General features: G+C 46.4%; 1 protein-coding gene across 2 annotated transcripts in view; it reads right to left on the reverse strand.

Annotated features, from left to right (window-relative positions):
- Positions 1-594: 594 nt before the first annotated feature.
- The window catches only part of LOC144147627 (NCK-interacting protein with SH3 domain-like), a 45043-nt gene continuing 19701 nt past the window's right edge, over positions 595-25936 (reverse strand). For both annotated transcript variants that reach the window (XM_077679575.1, XM_077679574.1), the window contains exons 10-12: positions 19150-19362; positions 12530-12705; positions 595-3724 (exon numbers count right to left, since the gene is read on the reverse strand). In XM_077679575.1, coding sequence (XP_077535701.1) covers positions 3539-3724; positions 12530-12705; positions 19150-19362 — 575 coding nt within the window. In that variant the 3' untranslated portion in view covers positions 595-3538. The remainder of the gene's footprint in view (positions 3725-12529; positions 12706-19149; positions 19363-25936) is intronic.

Here is a 25936-nt window from a genome sequence, read left to right on the forward strand (position 1 = left end):
GGCTCTGCGAAGGCGAGAGATATCGGCCCACGCAAACGAACTGCTTAATACACTGTCTGCTTGGCAAGTTTCATCCAAATTGCACTTTTGACGAGCGCGCCTTGCAGAGGACGTAAATTTTATCTCGCTGCAGAGAGTAATTTTCGATTGCATTGATAAGACCTTTCCTTTGTGCTGTAGCTGTCAACTCTAGCCGCCATCTTGAATACTGCGACCAGATGTTTACATGTTAAGGCAGCTTCCAGTAAAGCAATCGCCGCCGCTTTTATTTTTTTAAACAGTGACCCCGTTAATTCAAAATCAAGAGCGGTTCTGGCTTTTTTTAATGCAGTTGGTACTGGTTTATTGCATGCTTTTCTGTTTTCTTAGACCACAGGGGATAGTGCAGGCTCGTGCACGGCGACTGTAGTGCAAGCTTTCGTTCCGCAGCATATCGTTTCCGCTTCACGCTCGTGATGTGCTTCCGAAGTGCTTAATCGTGGTCGTTTACTGTGGTTGTGCCGTGTTTACGCATCATGTTGTTCATGCCTGCAAAGTGCTCGCTTCAGAGTTACGAGGCGCTGTCTAGTTGTTGCCTATGATAGCAGTACAGCAACTCCAGTGCAAGTCGATATATATATTTTTTAATGTGTATTGTGCCCGCTCCGGGTTCCTGAAGTACCACCTCATAATGGTTTGGCGACTGAACTGCTACGAGATGAGAGTTGAAAAGAGCATTCTTCAGGTTGAAAAAGAACTTCATGACTTCCGAACATGCAAAGTAATTTGTTTTTGCCCCAAATCTATGAAAACTCGAGGCCTGTAAAAAAAATTGATATTCAATATTTGATTCGAAAGTTACTATTCGGGACTCGCACACCCCTAAAACTAATGCTTAATGTCGCCAAGTCTAAATTAGCAATGAACTGTTATCAAAATTACTACTTAAAAATTGTTCTCGAAAACTATCACACTCGCATAACCACTAAACCACTATACATATTTGGGACTGCATTCATTAGGTGTGTCCACATCTTTGGTTTTGTTTTGCTTTCTTCGTTGCATCGACCTTTTTGTGCTGGGCCTTCCACATGCTGGGGCAATAACTGCGACTGCCTGTGCACACCTCAATCACCACCAGATGGTGTCTTGCATACGCCCCGACTGCTAACTAGATGCAAACATCATCACGTAACAAAGTTGATTTGAGCGAGCATGCCATAAATAGAAAATATGCCCTACTTAAGAATGTTACTCTGCTTCAGGACCTCCACCTTCAGCTATAGCTGGCATTATCCTGTGGGTGGTATTCACTGACAAACTTCTCACTTCTCATGTGCTGCCTTTTACCAAGCAATAGGCGTAATGGCTTATTTTGTTTCTAGACAAACCACGACGAAGTTCAGCAACTGACGCAAAGCTGACATTTGTGATTGTGTGACTGCTTACCTAATACATGGAAAAAGACAGCTCCATTTGACAATAAAAACCGACAGAAGAAGACAGGCATATTTATCCCTATGCTGGAATGCTCTGATGGTTACCCTGCTACCAAGGCGTTCAGTAGCGGCTGAAGAAACCCTCAGCGCATTGCAGGCACACAAGCAGGTAGCAGGGGTGCCAGCAAAGCCCCTTTCCTTCCACAAGCAGGGTCTGGGACAATTTGTTCCATGCTCCTGTATTCCCTTTCATACTTCCTCCAATAACAGGCTTTATACATGTTTGGCTTTTTTCTTTTTGCACAGCTCCAGTTGTCCTCAGACAAAGCCAACTGATTCCTAATTATTTAATAGTTATTTTCTTAATACGCAAGCACAGCTCACAGACAGGATGACAGGAGTGAACAAATGAAGCAGTGAAGCATATTTTGAACATAAAAAGTGCACTGCAGGTTAAACAAAATGTGACCAAATTTCCAGAATTCACGCACTTTTACAATTACGCAATCAGCAACTCAATGCCAAACAGGCCAGAGCTCCACAAGTACACGACGAGATTGTCCCCACACCTCTGGGCAGTTTATTAATTTTAAAGACCACTGGCTGAGTGGCTCATCTGGCCATGGGTAGGAGCAATTATCGAAAATCAGGTCTTCTGACCTGTCATATTACGAAGGAGTTAATCTTTGTAGCGTAATAACAGCAGGAGTTTTCAAAGGATGTGGTATAGTAGATATATCTATTCAGCTCAGTATATAAGCATGCAGAACATTTCAGAAATTGTCTTAAACATCGGAGAAAGAATCACCAGCAATGTTCTCAAGGACGTGTTCCATTTTGCCTGCCCGCGACATGTCACGGCTGACCGTTGAACCGTAAGAAAGACAGCTTGTACGTACAACCTGCATGATTTGGTAAAGCCTCGGCATCGGACGCAAGTTCTTTCTAGCCAAGAAGCTTCTCCAGTCTACATTTGAGAATTTCCCAGCTGGACATGGGTGTCGCACCACCCTCTCGCTGCTCCCTTCCGACAGAAAATTGTGTTTTCCCCCTTCAACATTGGCTCCCCAAATGGTCCGACTGCTCACAGGCTCAGACAAGTTCAGCTAGCCCTTGACACCAATCCCATCCATGCCACAGATTGCATCAGGATCCCAGGGATGTGACGGGATGACCAGCTGAATTTGAACAGACGTGGCAGGTGCTGGGCCCCACTGTTGTTAGGCATCGTTGGCTGTTGAACAAAGCGCCTGTTACAAGTGATGTTAGAAGACGGAGACATGATGACAAAGTATAAGCACTATTTACACTATTTACAGAATCCACATTAAACGCCGAAGAGCTACTGCATGTGACAAAAGCCAAGCTCACCTTCTTCCCAATGTGCCTTTCTCTTTCCCCTCACTGTTACCGTGCGTTTACCACAAAGTCTTTCGAGACAGCAAATGAAGAAATTTCTATTCAAATATGCTGAATAAGTGGTGGTAACATACCAATACCTCAGCACAGAGTGGATCATTTGTACTTTGGTTCTAAGAATTGTAACTAAATGGAGACATTCAGAAAACAACGTTCAACTTAAGTAAAAAAGAGCACACCACGAGAAAAGGCAGGAAACCAAGAAGGAGCAAGCAGTTCACCTCTAACTCTTAACTTACCCTTTGTCACATAGCAAGTTCTCATAAATGTGTCACAAAGCTCAAAGCTTCTAGGTTTCTTACTACAACAGCTGAAAGTGCACTAGTACAACTCACTAAAGCTACCACCTAGAAAATGTTAATTGCAGTTGACTCATTGAAAGACATCTTTCTAACTTCTATGGAATAAAAAGACAGGAGCAATGGCAGAGCTTGGTCCCAGAAACAAAAGTTGCACTAGGGGGAACACATTAAGTAGCAGCTTGATCACAGACACACACACACACACACACACAAAAAAAAATGAAGTAACTGATGCCACACAACATGGAGAAAAGTAAATTACAACTAATTCAGCTGGAGGTGGGGCTGCAGTAAATGCTGCACGTGAGTATTCCAATCAGAAAAAGAGGGAGCGAGAGAGACTGCTGCCCAAGAACAGCCTTGCCAATAAAAGTCTCGCAGATAGATGCACCGGGCCGCTCAGTCCATGCGGAACCACTGGGGGCAGGCCGCCTGGATGCGGCGCACGATCTCTTTCTCCTCGGCTGACGACTCCTCCCGAGCGAGCGCACCCTCGAAGCAACGGCGCAGTTCCACTTGGCGGTGGCCCTCGTACTGGGTCGAATGAAGCAGCCGCTCCATCAGGGACAGGTACACCAGCCGCCTCTGCACGGGAGAATGCAGGGGCCACTGAGCCAGGCATCACAGTGTGCAAGATGTGGTCTTGGCAAGCGTTCAGAGTGCAGCACCCCGAAATGCATGGCAAGTGCATTTCCTTTAGCCCCACCCAAATATGCCAATGCAACATCGTAACGAATGCTTCAACACCAAAAGACTTCTTTGTGCATGAGACCCCCAAGCATGAGTACACCCAAGTTTACTTTCAAATCCAGAACCCATTTAAAAGAGCACACTTCGCATACACAATGTTTACAGAGGAATCTCATTAAATGAAATTCGTAGCACAATGACCACCTAAACAGAACAGAAACAGCCCGAATGTTCGGTCTTTTTAAATAAACCTTTTCATCAAAATGAACTCCCACTAAATACAAGTTGTGTTAATGGGACAATGCATTTTGGGGTAAAGTCCCAGCAATCTCCTCCAGCAAGAATTATAAAAACCAGTCCAGTATCATTGGCGCTACGGGAGATGCAAAACTGTGCATAATCGTTCCCTCTCAACTCGACCTCGACCTACGCGACAAAGGCTGCATACTCTTTCCCGGAGAGGGGGGAGGCTCACGATGTCATCTTCGGTGGCCTTCGATATACGACAGGGTGCGGAGTTTTCTCTTTTTGTCTGCAACATGCGGTAGTCTATTCCTGGTGTGGTGCAGGCAAAGCAGACATCGGTGCCTGCCTGCAAGCCGCCAGTCACAGCTATCTTACCCTGTTGAGACAGAATAGCACCTGCTTGCAGTTGCCGGTATTAGGACGCACTCGGTCGTATTGTTTCAGAGAAAAAGACTGCCTTGTTGCCATTATAGCCTAGATCATTCTAACGTGGCCACGAATGTTCCCTATAGGAGTCTGTGCTTCGCAGAAGGATGATTCCAAATTATAAATACCACCCAACAAAACGCCATGCCAATCGATTTGCCAAATGTCAACTGCACATTAACTGCATTTTTGATGTGCTGTTTTATTAGTTGATTTGGAAGCGCAAGTTCACTCTACTAAGCAATTTTGTATTGAGACTGCATGTTCTATTTGGTTTGATGACAATATAGTGGCATTCAAGTGCACTGAAAAAAGCTCCCAAGGATAACAACATCTGCTCTATTAGGTATTTGCATAAGTCAAATCACTACCAATGTAGAGGTATCATGTAACAGTCTTTTCAGGCCCCCAAGAGAATAGGTGAGCAAGAGCTTATAAATAGCTCATTGATTTTTCACTAGGGGTGTGCAAATACCAAACAGTAGCTTTTGAATCAAATATGGAATCGAATTAGGGAAAAGAGCCGAATATCAAATCGGATATCAAATACAAATTTTTTTTAGTTGTTACAGGCCTCGATTTTTCGCAGGTTTTTGTGCAAAAAGATAAGCTGCTTCACATGTTTGGGAGTCATGACGTTATTTTTACAACTTGAAGAACCCACTTTTCAACTCTCATTCGCAGCAGTACAGATTACGTTGCAGAATAACAGCTTGTGCACAGGAAAGGCTGACATACAGCTCAAATGCAGCCGTGTGGCTGCATATGAGGTAAATGTCAGTTTCCTTCACAGAAACTTATTCCACCTCAGGGCCGGGTTTCCCCTAAATCTGGTCGATTAGAATAACAGCTTGCATTAGTCGCCGAACCACTATGAAGCGGTGAATCCACAACGGGCCCAATACGCGCCACGGAACGACCTGCGCTGGAGTTGTGCTCCAATCACATGCAACAACTAGACAGGAACCCGTTACTCCGAAGTGAGCACTTTGCGTACATAAACAATATGATGCGAAAACACCGCAGAACCACAATCATGGATAATGATGAGGCACTTCTTCGGATGCACATGGCAAGTGAATATGTTGTGGAAGGACGGTTCGCACAACAGTGGCTGTACACAGGCCTGCGCTACACATTGTAAGGCCAGCTTGCAACAGTGCCACGATCAAGGAATACAATGAGGTACTCATTTGGAAGCCTGTGGCAAACATTAACGATCAGAGACAGAAGGACGGCTTACACCAGAGTCCTTCAATCCTTTCTTGGTCATGAAGCTCCACCGTAACGCTACGGGAGAGCTTCATGCACTGCCCAAGGAGGCCGCACCGCGGTGCTGGCATTGATCGAAGAGCAGCCGGGCAAGTGGTCGGAGGTTGTTTGGCAGAGAACGGACGCTCGCCGCAGCATGCAGTGCGCGTTCGCTTTACTTGTCATAGGCCGCTAAAATGGACTTGGCATTTTGTGAGTGCCGAAAAATTTTGGGTCAACGGTCATGCTGTTACTGCATTCCTGCCTGCCAATCTGGCTACAGAGGAAACGGCAACAAAGCGTCGCTATTTCGCTCTTCTGATGCTGAGCTGCGTGCAAGATAGAAGTGTACCATACCCCGAAAAAAGTTAGTGAATGGAGCTTTTATTTACTGCTTGTCCACGTATGTAAAAAAACTATGGTCACACCGGCTCGGCGAATGCATTGTGAATGGAGATAAATAGCACGCCAATGTGTGCGCAGGCATTGTAGAGAGCATTCTCCTCAGCAACTGAACTACTGCTGCAATTGTTAGATGCACGTTGCATTGTGTGGGCACAACAACAGAAAAGATTCACTTCTTTGAAGTGCTTCCAGCATTTATTTACTCGCAAAAAGAATTAGGCTTTGAGGACATCGGTTCACTCACAATGCCCAGCGAGTGAAGGTGAAGCCAAGCCAGTGAGCTGCTGCAGAGATATCTCTTTTTTTTTTCGGCACTGTCTTCTCTTTCTGTTTTCTTTTCCTTGGGGTGTGGGGAAGGGTGGAGGTGTTGGTTGCTTTGTAACCAGGCACATTACCGGACTGTAAAAGGAGCTCCTAAAACCGCATTTTTTTGTTTTGCGGACATTTTTCCTTTTTATCACCTCGCCGACCTTCGTTTCTAGGGGTTATTAGGCCAGAAATAACCTCGCTACATAAAAGGCCTCGTCACCATTTGCCTATAACAATGTCAACTGTGTTAATATCATATGTAAAATAAATATGTAAAAAATGTTATGATATAAATGTTTGCTGTGAATAAGTATGACTGCACGCGTAACGAGCACTGTACCACCAAGCCAAGAATTATTCAAAATAATCCCACTGCCACTCCCATTCTATACTTGAATTCTACAACCAACTTGTTTCCATGCGTCAAAGTAAAGAACTGAAGAAGCTGAATCCAAAGCGAGCTGGAAAGAAATGATTGTCCACCTCTGCAAACTCTTCTGTTTGCACTGCGTCGATATGTCTCCCCTGCTGTACGCACGGGGTTCAGTACTAGCAGGTGTCAGAAATTAGTTCCGCATGTCCCTCACTACTTCCGGGAATGAGGCCACTTGCCACGACCCCACTTATCACAAGCCCACTCGTCACCGGAGAACTTGTCACAGGCCCGCTCGTCACACCGGCCTTTTGGTCCAATGCCATCTCGAGATAGGAATTCTCAGGGAGAATGCCTTTTCGCCGCTTGGATTTTGTTGCACCGCGACCGTGTGAACAAAAGCCTTGAAGGGCTGACCGGAAATTGGCATTTCAAAGGGGGGGTTTTGACAATGGTAAACTCCTTACAGCTGTTGTGTAGGAGGGGTGGAGAAGTGTGCGCGACCTGCACTTGTGTATAACTATATCCACCACAAGGCGGGTCAAAAGAAAATGTCTCGAACCGCGGTGATTACGGCATGCAAGCACGGAACGCCATGGCCAAGCCATTTAGACTTTCGACGTGCGTGAATTTTCCCTAGAATTGAACAGCGCCGTTTCCAGAGCTTCGATGGCCATGTGAAATATGTTTCCAAGGTTGAGAGCTGCAGCTGGGCAAGGCTATGAGGAGTGCGGTCAAAGGTCCGGAAAGAATTTACACCATCTTGGAACCCAACTCTCCCTCATGTCTCCCATGCATTAGGACATCTGAGAAATTTTTCAGAATGAAACCCAGACGTCAGTTGACAGTTTTGAGCAGCGTTCGGCCTGATACGGATTCCCCGTAAGGAATGAAATTATGACTCTCCTGCCGGCTTTGTTTAGTAGCAACAATTGAGGGTATAATTACCGCCAACGCATTTCTATCAAGAAAGTGCCGCCAAAGGCGGGTGCAGGTTCTGCCGCACGGCAGCATGCACGGAGCAGCGGCGGTCGCCCGATGCCCTCCGATCTGCGGTGGTTCCCCTTGTGGTAGCCTTTGTCCCCAAATGAAACTTGGGCGGGAGTTTCATGACCAGAAAAGCATTGAAGGACTCTCCTTACACATAACACTCATCGGTTCAACAAAAGGGTACTAAAGGTAGTGAAACTACCACACCAATTTGTCCCCTGTGATCTAGAACATGAATACACACACGAAAAAAAAAATGAAAAAAGCATACAACTGCATGCGAAAACGCCAGCACCTATTTTGTTCTTAAATCAATTGAGGTGCTGTCAAAAACACAACAAAAGTGGCAGAAACGATGATGGTACAGCTGATTGCTTTATTAGAAACTGCACTAACATGTAAACATCCGGCTGCACTTTTCAAAGTGGCGGCTACAGTCGCCGGTTATCTTATCGACGCAATTGCGAATTACTCTGTGCTGCTCGATAGAATTTACGGCATCTGCAAGATGTCGAAAGCGCGATTTCGATGAAGCTTGCCAAGTAAATACAAAATGAGCAGATGGTGCAGTAGCAGTGCATTAGCATGCACTAACATCGTTCACTTTTTTAGGGGCAGGCACATTATAAAAATCGACTCAACTATTCATAAAATCGAATAGTAGATAGTAGATTTGTGAATCAAACTATTCCCAGAGGACAGGTCAACAGTACTCGCAGCAGCAAACTCAAAGGAGCACTTCGCGGTGTTCGAATACGGATTCAAACTATTGAATCCGTATTCGAATGTTCGAGTATTTGCACATTCCTAATTTTCACTGCACACACTCAAACAGAAAAAAAAAGAAAGAAAAAAGAAGAGAAAAAGAGAAAGGACTACAAGTGAACTAAGTCTCTACATCTATCGGACACTGTCAGTACCAGCCAAGTGTGTCCTTTATTTTTGTAGGTTCCAGATGAGAAAGTTCTCATGATCCAACTTCAAGTTGCACAAGACTCATGAAAATGATAAATTTGTGACAGCAACCTAACTTTCAAGCGCGTGATTGGCATCAGCAACAGAGGTTTTGCTTTTGCGTGGCAGTCAGTAAAGTTACTTGTTTTTAAATGCCACGCACCCTGGCAAGCTTCTAGTTCAAAAAAAAAAGTAAAAAATCACCTGTCCCTATTGACAAATTGGGACAAATGTCCACGATAGATCCGTTCTATTTTTTGAAGGAGGTAGTTATGAATTTTCATATGCTGAATTCCCCCACGTCTCTGATTTCTTTTTAATGTTACACCAGCCTTGTCTGTCCCTGCCAATGCCCATATTCAGGTATGCGACTATTCAGTAAAACGAGATGCTTTGTCATAAGCTTGCCATGTAGCATAGTTATCAAGCTAGGGATTGGGGAAAAAAGAAAGACTGATGTAGATGTCCCATTGAACACCGCGAAGTGCTCCTTTGAGTTTGCTGCTGCGAGTACTGTTGACCTGTTCGATCCGCTCTTCTGCTCCCTTACTTAGTCTGTGGTGTATACTCCCGTAAACGACCGAGCAAAGCATCAGCCGCCTGTTGTTGCCGCCACACGCTGAACAGCAGCCATGTCCGGGCACTGCCTTTTTATGTGTTTCGTTAATGTGACACACGTGCTATCCCTAGCAAAACTTCCAATAGAAATTTGTATTGGTCCAATAGAAATAATGTATTGGTCTTATAGGTCAGGCTATTGGTTCTATTTGAGTATCTATAGGACCAATACAAAATCTATTTGTCTGATAGAGTGACATGTATTGGTCCAATAGACCAATTGGTATTGGTTCTATTGGTCCCAATGGGACCAATAGCTATTGAGACCAATAGCTATTGGGATAGCGTGACCAATAGCTATTGGTTGTATCAGCCTAATAGACCAATAGGAGATATCTATTGGTCAAATACATTGTCCGGTGCTATTGGTTTACAGGCATGTGCACTAATAAAAAGTAGAGCTGTCAGCTTTTGCGGTGTGCTGCTAAGCCCAAGGGCGGGGGTGCGATCCCGGCCGCAGTGGTTGCTTTCCAGATCGAGGCGAAAGGTAAAACCGCCCGTGTATCGATCTCGTGGTGCAGCGCACGGTACACACCACTGGTGGTCAAAATTAATCTGTAGCCCTGCAAGCAATGTTTCTGCCCGAAGACATTCGATTCACGTTACGTGCAAGCATTTTGCATTTAGCACGCCTCAAAAATAATGTCCCTGTAGCGCTTGAAAATTTCCTGGTAGCAACAAGCTGCAGCCGCCGGCGCATGGTGGATGCCCGTAATGCTTGTGACAAGCAAAAACGCTGTGCGTATGATTCTGTGCCTACAGTAGTTATATATTTTTTCGCGAGCGTCAGCTCTCGCCTTCATAACCATCGCCTCTACTTTTTCTAACCTCGCTGTGCCAGAGAGCGGCCATATTTGGTTTGGGTGCCGATTCAAAGGCCGATTCTTAGGATAGGTGTCGTACTTCATATGTCTGCAAAAAGTAAAGCCTACAAAATCAAAATCAACACCAAAATAATTAAGCCCGCATTATAAAATTGCATCATAATTTTAAAGTTAAATACATTAATTAAAACTGCTCAAAAATGTTTCTCTGACAATATGAACCTGGCGGAGGTTTCGTATGCAAGACAAAGCAAAATGGCTTCTTCCATTTCCGGCGCTTCGGCACGATCCCTGGCATGGGCGTTCATCTCAGCGGCCAGCCACCGTGTTTGCGAATTTTACTGCCACACCCTGTATTTTTTAGTTTTAAAGTTAGGAGGACATCATCTGCGGAGCACTAGAATGTAAAGACGCCTTCGACATCGCTCGTATTCAAGGATTCCCGTCTTCACGCACGGCGGGGTGACGAACGTGCATGCATTATGCAGCTCGGATTTTTGCATTTGAAGGCATGTATACATTTCTTTTCACCGTGAAGCTGTAGAAGCTTTTTCTTTCCTAATAAATTTTTTTATTAAAAATAGCAGAGCAGGTCAACAAGCGGCACTTTCATTTTTGGAAAAGCCACTATCGATGCAACCACGTGTGAACGGAGTACAAGTGCATGTAGGACTTTGTGTTCCGATTAACGACTGTGCATATAGCGTTTTGTACAGATGAAACGAAGTGCCGCGGGTAATGTTTCATCCAGGTAGAATCGAAGCGGAATGTCTAGCTTTCCGAGCGTTCTGTCCCCATTGGCAAATTCACGCACCGTCGTTCGTTGGGGTCTAGCGGCGTGCTGCCGAAGAGTGGTTTGTTTCGCCTGGACTAAATGCTAGACACACTTATAAAAGTGTACAATTATTGCGCAAGTTCCTAATTATTGCCATACTGTTTTTGCAGGTCTTGCAGCTCTGACTGGAGGAGTATTGCACCGGAATTTCGACAGCCTGTGGGACATAGTTGGGCAATAAAGCTACAGTGAACCAGCACTTACGGCTTTGTGGTATTTGAAGGATAGTGGGACCACATTGTGTTTAGAAACTTGCTGAAGCTTAACATGGCCAAGTGAATGCAATGAACTAAAGGCCTTGGCATGCATTTGGCCATATTGCAATTGGTGCTCCAGTGGGCCCATGATACCAATACACCTATAGACTAGACCAATACATCAATAGGTACCAATACACCTATAGGACTAGGCCAATATACCAATACCCCTATAGACTGATACACCAATAGCTATTGGTCTCATTAACCCAATAGGCTATTGGTTTTGTCTATTGGTAATTTTTGCTAGGGATGGAACACGGTGCAGCCAATGAGAGTTTAGGAACCGCTATAGATGCTGGATGCCAGTGACGTTGACTGACTTGCTCAGTGGGCCATTTCAAGCCTTTGTTTCTATTAATACATTACAGGAGCGCCTCAGCAATTCTTGTTGATTGATTGATTGATTGTAGGGTTTAACGCGCCGACGCAACGCAGGCGATGAGGCGCGCCGTAGTGGAGGGCTCCGGATTAATTTTGACCACCTGGGGATCTTTAACGTGCGCCGAAATCTCATACACACGGGCGTTTTTGCTTTTCGCCTCCATCAGAAAAGCGGCCGCCGCGGCCGGGAATCGAACCCGCGACCTCGTGCTCAGCAGCGCAACGCCTTAGCCACTGAGCCCAGCAATTCTTGTTATGTGTAAATGTAAGAGCATTACTTGTTGCAGAGTGTGTTGTTTACGCCACTGAGTTAGGCGCTGCCACATTAAGTTTTTCCGAGAGTAATTTGCTGCTCATGAGGTGGAGACAATGCAAGACGACCAGCCAGCCATACTGCGATCTCTCAGCCGAATTTCTACACCTCTGGATGAAACTATGCACCCTCGTCCACCTTGCGCATTCTAGTGAATCGCCCACAAGGCAGTGTCCAACCCTGTGCCCAGCCTCGAAGGTATTCATCACTGTCGCCTGCTGCAACAGTGGCGCAATGCAAGGGCAACGCAGTGGTTATGCAGTCAGCTACAGAACGGCAGCTGTGGCAATAGGGCAGAGGATACAATCCTCACTGTGGCCTCTTTGACACGACTACTCTGCTGTAACTTTTCTGCCATGGTGGGGTTTGTGCACCACGAGCCAAGCAGTGAGTGCTCTTGCATTAAGGAAGGAGTATGAAACGCCCGTCTGCAAAATTTCAGCTCCAGAAAGGGAGCAATCAGGCTAATACTGTGACACACCATGCGGCATGTGTAGCGACTCTCTGGAGCTTACCTTGTCTGCAGGTGGCAGGTCACTCAGCTGCCGCGTCACGATGTCAATCAAGACCGCAACGTCATTTAGGTAGAAAAGCTCTGCCGTCGTGCTGTCTGAAAAGAGCTCGGTGAGCATCTTGAGCACCGAGTTGGGAACCCCGGCCACTTCGTGGGTCAGCACCCGAGCCGGGTCATCTGCAGGCAGCACAACGCAGGCCAAGCCAGGATCACTCGAGCAGACACGGAACCCGAGAACGGCGTTACGTAGCCGACGCACCATACACGTGTGCTGCACCTGATAGCTTTAAAAATGACAGACGGTCTTTTCTGGGCTACCTAAACACAAAAATTTAGGTAAGTGGGCCAGTCGCTCAATTTAACTGCCTGGCCAAAAAACAAGTAAAAGAATGCTTGAACACAAAGTATATAGAGGCAAGGCTGCTCCAAACAAACTACTGAAACTGCTGCAATGGATCATGGATGCCCACCTTACCCAGCACAAAGGAAACCGAAGGCATATTTGAGGTGAAACATAGGTACTACATGACAAAGATTACCAGTGGTGTTTTGATTAAGAATATACATTGGATTGGTCTTTATGATAGCAAATGAGAGAAAAAAAAAGAACAGCGCATTCAAAACAGTGTCAAAGAGGGGAATAAAAGCAAACACTGAAACAAAAGATGCCAGCTCAGTTTGCTTCATTAATTAAGTTCTCATTGCTGTGTTTGGGGCAGCTGCTTTTTTTGCAATAACTCAAATTATTAAAAGATGTCTATCTGTACCAAAGGCAAAATCCCTATTTATACATGCCAACAACATAACGTACTCATTACAAAATTACAGAAATTTTTCAGTTCAGATTTAGGCTGGTAGACAGCATCTGTTTTGACAATGGTGGGTAGCAAACTCCAAATTGATATCACATAAAACTGCATTACATGTTGACTCTGATAATTCTAATTTTAGTAAGCAAGAAATGGTTATGCTAACAAACGTGCATTATTTTTTTTTTTAATTGTGACAACCAGGAAAACATCTAACATGAGATGATGATTAAGGATTTGTAAAAATAAAATGTCGAGGCAGCGTCAATGAACCTAAGTTACAGGTAAGGGCTGCTTCCATTACTTCCTTTGGAAATGCAAATGAAATGCAATGCTACCTCCAACCCTCTGGAGTGTTTCAAATGCCCCTCAGGTCTTTGCTTGGTTCTGTCTACAGGCTCAAATTTTAAGCCTTATGGTACCTCCTTCCTTCACAAATGCAGACTACAAACTACATGTCCAGTCAGCAGACTGAAAACTGAATGGTGCTTCAAAACATTGGTCAGACATTTGTACTGCAGTGGCGTGCAACGACAATTCCTGCACGGTTCTCAGCGACTTACTTTACAGATGTTGACTACTTGCTATGCAGCAGTGCACACTAAGCTCTGAGCTCTCCTGACTGACAAAAAGCATCCCATGAAGTGAGAATCACCCACTATGGGGTAATATGATCTCCTATATATAAAAAAAGGTATTTGCAACAGGTCAGTTCACTACACAGAGGTATGTATCAGTAACTACTGCCATCTATGAATTGACAACCCAAAGCATTCCGCTAGGGGAAGAACACTGCATCCCAAAACCCTCCCAGGGGAGAGAGTTGCTCCTACCCATGTCACTAATGCTTGCCTAGGAAGGCCAGTCTTTCTAAGTAAGTATGCAAGAATTGTGAGTTGGTAACAGTGAAAAGTTGAATTCGTGAACTATTCGTGAACTGGCCATGAGCTTCTCATGGCAGCTGTCACAGTCGTTGGCCAATCCCTTTGAGTGAGTATGGGTGAATTGCGGGTGGGCACGATGTCACAGCCAAATAAAAAGCGCTGAATTGGTCGTGAACTTCTGATGGCTACTGTCATAGTCACTGGCAAATCCATTAGAGGAAGTATGTTGTCAGGCACTTACTGCGACTTAATGTTAGTTGATCTTAAAGGGGCCCTAAACAGGGTTCCAAAGGTTGTGATTTTACGTGCGCAATCGTTGGAGTGCTATTCAAAGAACGTCCTGCCACAAAAAATGGTTTAAAAGCGTTCAGTATTAGCCGAGTTATCGTTCATTAAAAAGGGCCCGCAACAAGGCCTGGCGCATTTTCTCTTTCACCGCGCCTCCAAAGCACTGTGGAAGCGGCGACATCATCGACCAGGCGCAAGACCACCTAGAGAAACAGGGTTGGTTCGAGATGCGCACAGCCATTGGCTGCGCTCGGCGGTACGTCACGCTTCTTTTTTTAAGTGCGAATGCACTTTATAAGCGACCCCAAACCATCCACCGCCGGCGGCGGCGGCGGCGTCCGCAGTCCTCCTCTCTATATATAAAAAAAAACAGCATCCGGCGCCAGGTTTCGATCCGAGGACTTTGCGGCCGCAGCGCGACGCTTTACCGACTAAGCCACGGACGCGATGCTGATATCAGTGTTAGTAACGCGCTTTATATCTTTAACGCATTCAAACTACGTCGTCAGCGGCGTGCGTTGGCGACTCAGCGGCGTTATAGCGGCTTGATAACTGCGTGGTGTACACGTGATACTACAAACCCGATGGAAGAGATGGAAGAGAAGGCGGCGAGGCGGTGGGCTGCGGGGGCCGAGCGCAAGCGCCGCAAGCGGGCCGACAACCGTGCATTCGCACTTTCACATTCTCCCCCTCGGGGAAATGCGGGGGAATTTTTTAGCAGACGACGGCCAAGCTCCGCCTACTACATCCGCTACTGCTCAGCGGGGTCGGTCGGTGGCCGGCTTTGCCCGCGTCGGCATGTCAGTTTTATAATAGCGGAAACGAGCGTTTGAAGGCCAGATAGGGGACTTCCAAACACAACATACTCGCTAACGACAATAATTGAAGATTGCCACCGACGACTATAGCGGCTCACTAGCGTTTTGGCATGCGGCGCTGTCGCGGTGAAATGGTCCCATCGAGGTCTGGGAAAAGGCTTAGCATCGCCGTAGTTATCCAGACACTGCTTTGTGAGGCCGCGACGACGACGATCCCCTGCGGAATCTTTCACTGCACTATCACCCCCTTTCACGTATTTGCAAACTGATTTTCAGCAGTAGTCCCGTTCTGGCGGGCGGTGACAAGTTTTAGCTGCTGCGGTGTATGCCGTATCGTGCATACACCGCACAGTGGGCTGCTTGTCGACCGTGCAGGCAGATGCTAGCTGCGGTCGCGCGTGTAGCGGGCGTTTGTGCCCGCAGAGATGCTCCGTGTTTTTCAGTGTTATTCATACCTTGTAAATGACGCGCTATACCTACAAACTCAGCTAAGCGCATGTAACGGATGGCGACGATCTGCATTCGTCCGTGCCACCGGTGCAGGACAAATAAGCCGTGCCACTGGTGCATACGCCGTGCCGCCAGTGCAGGAGCGCCGCGCGCAACCACATTTCCCCCAGGGCCGGGAACGCTGATTGGCTGCAGCATTTAATGGGTCCCACCAATAGCGCAGCCGTACTGTTGAGAGCTTCGTGCGTCACAGGGTGCGTCACAAGCAGTCTGTCGCACGGCAGTGTGGCGGCAAGGAAGCGGTAGGTGAGCAAGGAAAGAAAGAAAGGATCTTCGTTGCGTGTTTGTGCGGCCCCTGCTTTACGCAGAGGTGTAATATTTGGTATACATTGTCGTGAAGGGGTACTCTAGCAATTGTGCCATTGAAATGGCGACCTTCAGAAGCCTATTTAGGGCCCCTTTAACGTTGAAACAAATGACACGCCAAACTCATTGTACACGCTGCATGGTCAGGTTGATGATTTTAAACATCAAAATTAGAGGTGTGCGAATATTCGAAAAATTGGAATATTACTCGAATATTAAATATGTTATATTCGTATTCGCTTTGAAAACTATGTATTCGAAACATTTCGAACGAAAGCATTTGAATAATTGGCTATTATCGAATATTTCGATTGATTAGTTTAATGGGGGCACACGGCTTTCAAATTCGGAAAAAATGACCAAAACATCGTTTTTTTGAAAGCAACATCATCGTTTTCTACGTTTTCCATCCTGTGCGTTGGCAAAGTTTTCCCGCCAAAAACCATCGCAAAGTGTCATAAAAAATACTTTTGCTAGTCACGATGACAAAATGTCAGCGCAAAAGAGCGAGAAAATGGCAATTTTCGGAGCGCTGTATCTCCGCAACGGTGCCACCGGGCGCGGCCATTTTGGTACCATTGGATCGGCCAAGCGATCCTCTTTCTGGTCCCGGCCATCTCTTTTATCTTCGTCCATTCACAGACGCACGAACGGCAGAAAAATAAAGACGCACAAACGAAGCCAGAAATAGATTCTGAAGCGCGCATGGCCTTCCGGTCGGCGCACGCTGAAACGGCCCTCCTGATTGGGCGTCGCCGCGGCAATGCAAGATGGCGGCCGCCTGAAATGCATAGTGCGCGTTTCAGAGTTTATTTTCACTGCTTTGGTTGGCCAAGTTTCTGTTCAGTCATTTTACCTGCTGTGGCATTTAACGCGGACATTATCAAGATGGGAATGCCTGGGATTACAAGCCAGGTTACGGGAAGTTGCGTGGCTCAAAAGACGGGGGTCACCGAATGCTTCGTGGTGCGCGTGACTTTACCCCGGAGGGTGAAACGCGGTTTGCGCGCTTGTGATAGCGGTTCGCGAAGTGAACTTTTCGTCTGGTTTGCGATGCTTACACGCTAAAACGGCCAACACGTCAAAAGCTGCGACGCGCACGGCGTAGCCGCTGCGCATTGGAGCATAGTCTGACTGCGCAACCGGGTACGATTGAACGCCAGTAGTTGTAATTAATTCCCGTGACATTAGATTTAATCTTAAAAGCAACCTCAATGGCCATTTCAGGGATAACCAAAGTATGACATGTTGCGGTATACGAGCGCCGCGATGCGGGCGAGCCATATCGCTTTCTTGCGCAATGTTTCCCGTGCACTTCGAGTAATCATGCAAACAGGTCTGAGTTTGGAATAAAAACGTGTTGACGACGTTAAAAATGTACCTTACTTTCGCATTTAACAAATTGCATTTCTTAGAGAAAATATTGTTTGTGCTGCGAGGAATATTGGATGCCCTGAATGTCAAGAGTACTAAAAAAATGTGCATGCATTGAAGTTGGGGTTACACAGAATATTATACCAAGCCACAAAGTAGCTTGTTTGTATCGTTGTGGTATGTACAATTTTGGCAATGAACACCTGCGCGTACGAGCACGAAGTTGCTGCTCCAGGCAAGGTTATAAGTAAAGCATAAAAGAAGTCAAAACTCAATTTTCAAATTTAAGTAAAAAAAGAGTGCTTCACTTGTTGTCATGGTCACAACACTGCAGAGAGAAGTTGTCCAGTGCAATACAGGCAACCAGCTAACCTACTTTGCATTGAAAGCTATCTCCCCCGTTTGGTCCGCAAACTGGGCTATGTACTATTCACAGAGGAGCTGAAAATGATGTTTTATGGAAAGAAAATGCTGCAAAAGGCACTCCAATTTCAAGGCAAGGCAGCCCAGAAGCCCCGTGTTCAAAAGGACATGAAAGGCTACAAGCCTAGTGACTTTTCGTGAATGATATCTATGTTGCAACCTCAGAAGCCGTTTTCCCAAAACGTTTTTTTTTGTCACGTACGTCGTTTGTTTCATGATTTCTTCATGACCGCTAGCTGTATTTTGATTGCGTTCTTTGCGTTACATTCCTTGATGAACAGCTGCGGTCATGACACTCTTGGTTTTTCAGGACTACGTTTTCAGAATTTTTTATTCATGTAGTCGTTCATGGTCTATATGGCTTTTGTGCATTCACCTCTAAAAAACTGAGAACTAAAAAAAATCTGACTGTCACGACCTCGTCTATTCATTTGTGAATGCAAAGCACTTCGAACAAGTTCTCTACCATGTTTTATAGGCCGCTCAAGCTCGGTACAAGGTGAACAGAAAAAAAATTTTATAAATAAACAGAGTTTACAAAATATTACTTTGTAATTTTTATGGTGCTATCCCACAAGCATTTACAGTTGCTTTGCCAATTGTCATCAAAATCCAAAAAGAAATAAAAAAGTTGATTTTGAAAGCCACGTCCCCCCTTAATTATTCGATATTCGATTCGATATTCGAAGCTAGATATTCGTATTCGATTCGTATTTGAAAAATTTGATATTCGCACACCCCTACTCAAAATGTAACGTTAGGGCTAACGACATTTAATCAGCCGTGAGCTTCCAATGGTTGCTGTCACCGTCATAGGCCAGTCCACCTTGCAGCCAATGGGAATTTCGACAAGGGGTTTTGGGTTACATGCAGCCAATGGAAATTCTGATGACAAGCTCCAACCACACTTTTTGGCAACACAGCTCTGTGGACGCTGCTATTTTCACCAAATGAGCCAAGTAATGAATGAATGAGTGATGCTCACGCATAAAAAACAGTGTAAAACCAACAAAACAGGAATATTTTTCTTCTGCATAGCACATCTACCCAGAACAGAGAAGGCAAGGCCCCTCTATGTTTTGCCAGCCTGCGGAACAAGAATGCACTCGTACTGCAATCAGAAGGCCCACGCAACGTGGTCCACTTAACTCCCGATGCCTAAAGCTCACACGACGCTGGCAAGACAATGACAGCGCACACGAAGCCCACCTTCCCGGTTGACAAGCAACATGAGCCGCTCCGTAAGGGCCCGGGCATCCTTGCGAGTGGCTAACGTGCGGAGCACAAAGTTGTCCGCCTCGGTCAGCAGGTGCAGGTTGAGCGAGAGAAGCGTGCCCAGGGAAAGCTCGGCCACTTCTTCCTCTGCTTCGGCTGACTCGATTGTGTCCAGAAGGAATGCCACAAACTGCTCACCCACATGTTCTGCAACACACACAAAAAGGGGGGGTACGAAGAAATTAGAGAAGGAGTCACGACACAGCAAAGTTTCCGCCCCCACACTCCTAATGGCAGCAGTAGAAACAACTGTGTGAGGAGGGGCTTTTCAACTAGTAACTAGATGGGAAAATAAGAAATTTACATCTAGCTATTACTTTTTTTTCTTTCATCAATTCGCTCGCAACACTATTCTTATGTCCAACTTTCCATTTCCTTCCATTTTCAATTTTCCTTCCACTTTCCATTTTGAGGTAAAACCCAATATCGGCTTACTTTTCCCCCATGAATGACATCTATATAAACTGGACTAAACGTCATTTTCCCCGGATATTCACCACCAGCGTAAACTGTTATCGTCACATAACAATAGCCTGACACACGCTTCCACCGGCACAGAAAAAATGCGCTGAATATATATACAAAAATGGGCCAGGGCATGAACAGACAATATCCCCACAGGATCAATCAACACTTAACAAAAATTTGTTTATTTAATTTGTACCCTAAGGTGTAAACCAGAAATTTCCGCATCTGAAAACTTGAAGGAAACTGCAGAAACTCAGTGAAGTGGACTGCATATCAGCAGGCATGTTCCCACCCACCACGAATGCAGTTCCTAATTATAAACTGAAGTGGCTCTTAATCCTTGCATCAGTTAAGGTATAGACTGGCCTACCAACGTGCAGAGATGGTAAGTTTGCAAATTTCATTTTTCAAAATTTATAAGTTTTTTTTGGTAAAAATTACCTTTGTTACGACTTTTTTCCCCGCGAAGGTATTATATTACTGCTTACTCTCATGTTCTCATTGATGGAAAAAGAAAAACAAGATTCATAAAAGGCCATCAGAAAAACTCGATTCCTCTTCTGTTTTCAACTTTTGAAATAGCACCCAATTTTTACCCCCAGAATTTCGGAACTAATAAAACTCAAAAACAAAGTACCCTACTATCTATAAGCAAATTGCTTCAAAGACAAGTTCATAAAAAACAACCAAGAAAATTTGAATTTTCTTATACATGATGCACACACAACAGGTTACTGCTTGGCATAGACTATACCGTATTTACTCGCATAATCCTCGCACTTTTTTTTTTCGGAAAAGTCAATGCGAAGATAGGGGTGCGAGAATTATGCGGGGAAAAAAAATCCGGTGCACAGTGTTGCCAATTTGCCTTCTGCCAGTCCCACTAAATGCAGCGGTCGTTTTTTGTATATGTACACTCAGTGTTGCCAACAGCAGCTATTTCTTTTTAATTTATTATTTACAACGTAAACAGTCTCCCGTCGATCAGCGATCATGAAATTGCAGCCTTTGCTTTCTGGCGCGCGCCCTATCTCGTCGTCGTAGTGTGCGTGCCCTACTCCAGTAACGCATGTTGAAGTCGGTGACGCCGAAGTGCCTGCCTGCGGCACGGTTGCCGTGTTCGATCGCGTACTCTATCGCTTTCAATTTGAAAGCGGCAGTGTAGCTGGCGTTCTTTCCCAAGGCGAAGCGGCACCAAGCACAAAAGAAAGAGATCAAAAAGTTCTCAAAATGGCAGCGAGCTATCCACCACTGACGCGAGTGACTCACTGACTGCTGCTGCTCACTGACGGGACCACGACGGTGACACGACGACAACGACGACACGACAGCGGGCTGCGCGAACGCCGTCTAGTTGCACACACGCGAAACCTAAGGTCCCTAGCGAAACTGGCTCAAGGACAGTGTGAGTAGCGTGTTAGGGCGCCTGTTAGGGAGTAGCCGTGCAGGTTGTTAGGGCGCCTGGATGGCCTTGGATACACAGCGCTCTCCGCCGAACGGAGAGGCGGCGGGGGAGGGCGCGCGTTGGAGAGTGCGTGCACCATGCAGGTTTCGTGAGCAGGCAACTTTCGCCGCTGCAAAGTTGGGGGTGCGAGGATTATGCGGGGAACCAAAAAATCCAAGTTTTGGTGGCTCACATTAGGGGTGCGAGGATTACGTGAGTGCGAGGATTACGCGAGTAAATACGGTAACTAAGGTGTGAGAATACCAAGCAAGGTTGCACTTACAAAACTTGAAGGGGCCGCGACAACATAAAACTTTTATTGAAAAGATTTGGTGTTTTACAATACCCTTGGCACTTGTCCTGCAGTAAACACAAAATTATTTACTGTAAAATTTTACCAAATTAAGACAAAACGTCTTTGATTCTCTCGTTGGACCCGTTTCGCGACGTCAGCAATGTTTGTGTTGTGCTGTGTTTTATGGCACATAAGCAACTTAGGCTATCATGCGCCAAACAGAAGGTTTTGCGTATTTTCTGGATAATAACTGATTGTTACAACACGTTACAGCTTGTTTAGAAGCCCTGCTTCTTTTATAAAACTAAAAACGAAGGAAATTTTAACAAGAGCATTTTCTCGTAAAAGTAGACTGGGGTGAAATGGAATGTGTTCGTCGTAGAACAGCCTAAAATGCTTTTTTCTCAGGACCTCAAATTTCGTACATGAGAGTAACATGTGGTTTACTGTTAGCTCTTGGTCGCATTCCTCACATCTCGGTTTATCTTGTTTCATTAAAAGGAAGCTATTTGTCAGGTGTGTATGTCCAATGCGGAGATGACATAAAATAACTTCTGTGAGGCGTTTTTCATGTTTGCTCGATTCCCACTCTGCTATAGTGGGTTTAACTATGTGAAGTTTGTTGTTTGTTTCGTTATCCCATGAGGACTGCCATGTCTCACTCAGTTTACTCCGTATAAATTTCATACAGTCGCTATGAGGAATATATACTTGTTTTACTGTTTTGCTACCAGCTTGTGCAGCACATGCATCGGCTTTCTCATTTCCATTAACTCTTTCGTTACCGCGGGAAAATTGACCGATTTTTAGGGGTCCAAGAAAACATTTTTTCTGCTAAAAAATTGGTTAGGCACTAATTACAGGAACACAAAATGCAGATTATTTAACGGCCTTTCCAATTACACCATATTTTAAAATGTTTTCATACATCACAGTTGCCAAAAAAATGTCACAATCAAAAATTTTTGTCAAAATGTCGAAAAAAATGATAAAGAGGAGTTGTGTATAACAAACCACCGGTAGTAGAAAAAAATTAGAATATACATTTTGTAGGGAAACATTTAAAAAACACGACCTAGAAAAAATGTCGACGTGCACGGAACAGTTTTTCAGATATAAAAAAAAAATGTTAGCACGCGCGGTGCTCGTGTCATGCGGTGAAGCCCAACCTCCAATTCAAAATTTGCAATTTCGGGTGGTTCCATGGAAGAAATCTGGCGGTTTCACATTATCAGAGGCACCAATTTGCCCCCACATAACGAAAACATCTTGTCAATGACTGACTTTGCATTTACAGCCAGCGCAATATTTGGGACAAGCACGCGATGCAGAAAAACATGCATGAAGTTGAAAACGGAACGCCGTGGTTGATGCTTGTTGACGTTCACGGTCAGTTATCTCTCAAAACATAAAGTTGAGCTTTATTATAATCTTCTGACTCGCAATTGTAGCCTTGCTTGCAGGAATGAGGTGTGATGCGCTAGAATCGTGCCCTGCAAACTTTGGCCGAGTAGCTGTTGCGCGATAAAAAAAGATCAGCACAACGAGCCTCCTCTATTGCAGTGCCACCTAACATTTTTGAAATGAAACAGTACAAAAACTTATCGGAGACTCCGTTCGAATAGTAGTGCATTGCGCAGCGCATCCCGCGGCCGTGACTCATCTGACAGAGTCAGCTGGGTGGACGCAGCAAGGGGCAAAGTTAAAAGTAGCAGCGTTAGTTCCAACAGCGCCACTACTAGCCGAAGCACTCCGAGCAGCTGGCAGGCGTGGACTACCAGCCCCTACTACAAGGAACTCGAACAACTCCGCGCGACCAACGCAACACTGGTAAAAACCACGCGTCGGCTTGCCCAAGAGCTAGCCGAGGTCAAGAAAGAACTCCAAGCCCAACAAGCCCAGCCAATCACTGCCCCACGACAGTCTAACGAGACACCTACACCCGCCATTACCAACGAGCAGAGCACCTGCACGCAATCAGACCAAGGCACACAATCAATGAACACAGCCCAAGACGCGCCCCAGGAAGAGAAGACCACTGATCCAACTCCCAAGAAACGAGCACGCACGTCATCACAAGACCACACGGAACTGACTGAATTGGAAACTAAGCTCGAAGCAAAAATTGAAGCGATCAGTAACACGTACGCCAGCACGGCTACCGTCACCGACCAACGACTGGCGCGACTGGAGGAGTTGATCACCACGTCCTTCCGCAACATACAAGAGCAGTTCGGCTTCATTGAACAGACTCTCAAGCCCATAGTCTGCAGCCCCATCTTTGCGGCGCAATTCGGCAACCACCCATACCTCCAAGAACAGACGCAAGCCCCAACTCCGCTACAATCATGTCCCAGCCCCAAGCCAGAATAGGATCGCTGCCGGGTCTTACTGTCTGGCAGTGGAACTGCCACAGTTACAACAAGAGAGCAGTGCTGCAACAACACATCACAACAGTAACCAAGAAACCCGACATCATCCTGCTGCAAGAAACGGCGACGGCGTCCCCCACCCTCCCTGGGTATCGCACTCACGTTAGCCCGGCGGAGGGACGAGGAGTCTGCACGTTCATCCGCAAAGGAATCACGTTCATCGAGCACCAACTCAAATACGGCCGCAGCAGGGTGGAGTACACCTTCCCCGAAATCCTTCCAAGCAAACAACGGAAACGCAGCCTGTTCATCGCCAACATCTACAGTAACCCCAAGCACCACACACAGAAATTCAAGACCCTACTACACACAGCCAGCACCCAGGCCAAAGACAACACTTTGCTGATCAGAGGGGACTTCAACGCCGCCCATCGAGCGTGGGGTTACATAAAGGACACGGCCAAGGGACGGGACCTGTTACAGGATGCCCTGGACCACAACCGTGCCTTGATAACGGACCCCGCTCATCCCACCCGCATAGGAAACTCCGTAGCACGAGACACCACACCAGACCTTACTTTATCAAGAACGACCACACGGGCAAAGCAACATGGCACAACACCGGCGTCGACCTGGGCAGCGATCACTACATCCTCGAAATTACGGTACCCAACCTATTCCGGGGCCACACCATTGCACACAAGTGGACGGACTGGGACAGTTTCCGTAAGGGACGTCCCACGACAGCACAAGACATCACAGACATAGAAACCTGGACGGCAGAGCTCCGCGATGCAGTGCAGTCAGCCACCAAGACCATCGAAACGGACGAGGACGTCGTTACCATGGACAGCCACCTGGCCCATCTTATCGAGGCCAAACGTTCGATACAGGTGCGTTGGAAGCGGCAACGGCTAAACCGCAAATTGAGAAAGAAGGTGGCCGACTTAAACAGGGCCATTGAACACCACTGCAAGGTCCTGTGCCGTCAGCAGTGGAACGAAATCTGCAGCCGAGCTGATGGGCAAATGCACCGCGGATGCACCTGGAATCTAATTTGGCACCTTCTAGATGAAACCAAGACCAAGTCACACCAGCGCGACCGTCTGGCCCGCCTCATGCACACCGCCACACAACATCAAGGAAAAGACGCTGTTATGAAGATCCTAGAAACCAAGTATCTGCCGGACACGCCGACGGAAACCCACCCGCCGTACAGTGGGCTGCCCAACACGTGGCTCGACCGAGATATTACCATGTCAGAGGTACGGGTAGCGCTGCACGAGCTCAATACCCGCTCGGCAGCCGGCCCTGACCTCGTTACCAACAAGATGCTGCGCAACCTCGATGATGCATCGATCGACGCCCTAACCCGTTACTTTAACGAATGCTGGCGGTCGGGCAAACTCCTTAGACAGTGGAAAACGGCAAGAAGAATCCTGATCCCGAAACCGGGCAAACCACCGGACATTAGCAACCTGCGTCCCATCTCGCTCACGTCCTGCGTGGGCAAGGTGCTGGAGCTCGTGTTAGCCACCCGATGGCAAGAATACTTGGAGAAGGAAGGCCTCTATCCAGACACGATGATCGGCTTCAGGCACAGACTCGGCACACAAGACGCTATGTTGCAACTGAAACAAGAAATCATCGACAACAAGACACAAGACACCAAAGTAATTCTGGGGCTCGATTTACAAAGCGCATTCGACAAAATCAAACACTCAGCCATGTTAGCCGAAGTATCAAGACTCAACATGGGGGTAACGAGCTACAATTACATCGAAGACTTCTTGACCAACCGCACGGTGGAACTGCACGCCGGAGACCTCAAGCTACCTGAACGCAAGCTCGGCAGTATGGGTACACCGCAGGGTTCGGTCATCTCGCCGTTGCTGTTCAACCTCGTCATGATCGGGGCAGCGAGGGCAGTGGCGGTGACCGGCGTCCGGCACACGATCTACGCCGACGACATTACCCTGTGGGTGGGCGGCAGCACCGACGCCAGCATCGAGCAACAGCTGCAAGCAGCGGTTACCACCATCGAACAGCACCTTGAAGGCACCGGCCTAGTGTGCTCGCCTGCCAAATCCGAGCTGTTCGTCTTCACACCGCTACGAGTGGGACGGAAACGCGCTCCCCCTC

This window comes from Haemaphysalis longicornis, unplaced genomic scaffold, assembly GCF_048455015.1.
Source record: "Haemaphysalis longicornis isolate Haplotype H1 unplaced genomic scaffold, Haemaphysalis longicornis Haplotype H1 scaffold_1, whole genome shotgun sequence".
In the NCBI taxonomy this organism is placed as follows: domain Eukaryota; kingdom Metazoa; phylum Arthropoda; class Arachnida; order Ixodida; family Ixodidae; genus Haemaphysalis; species Haemaphysalis longicornis.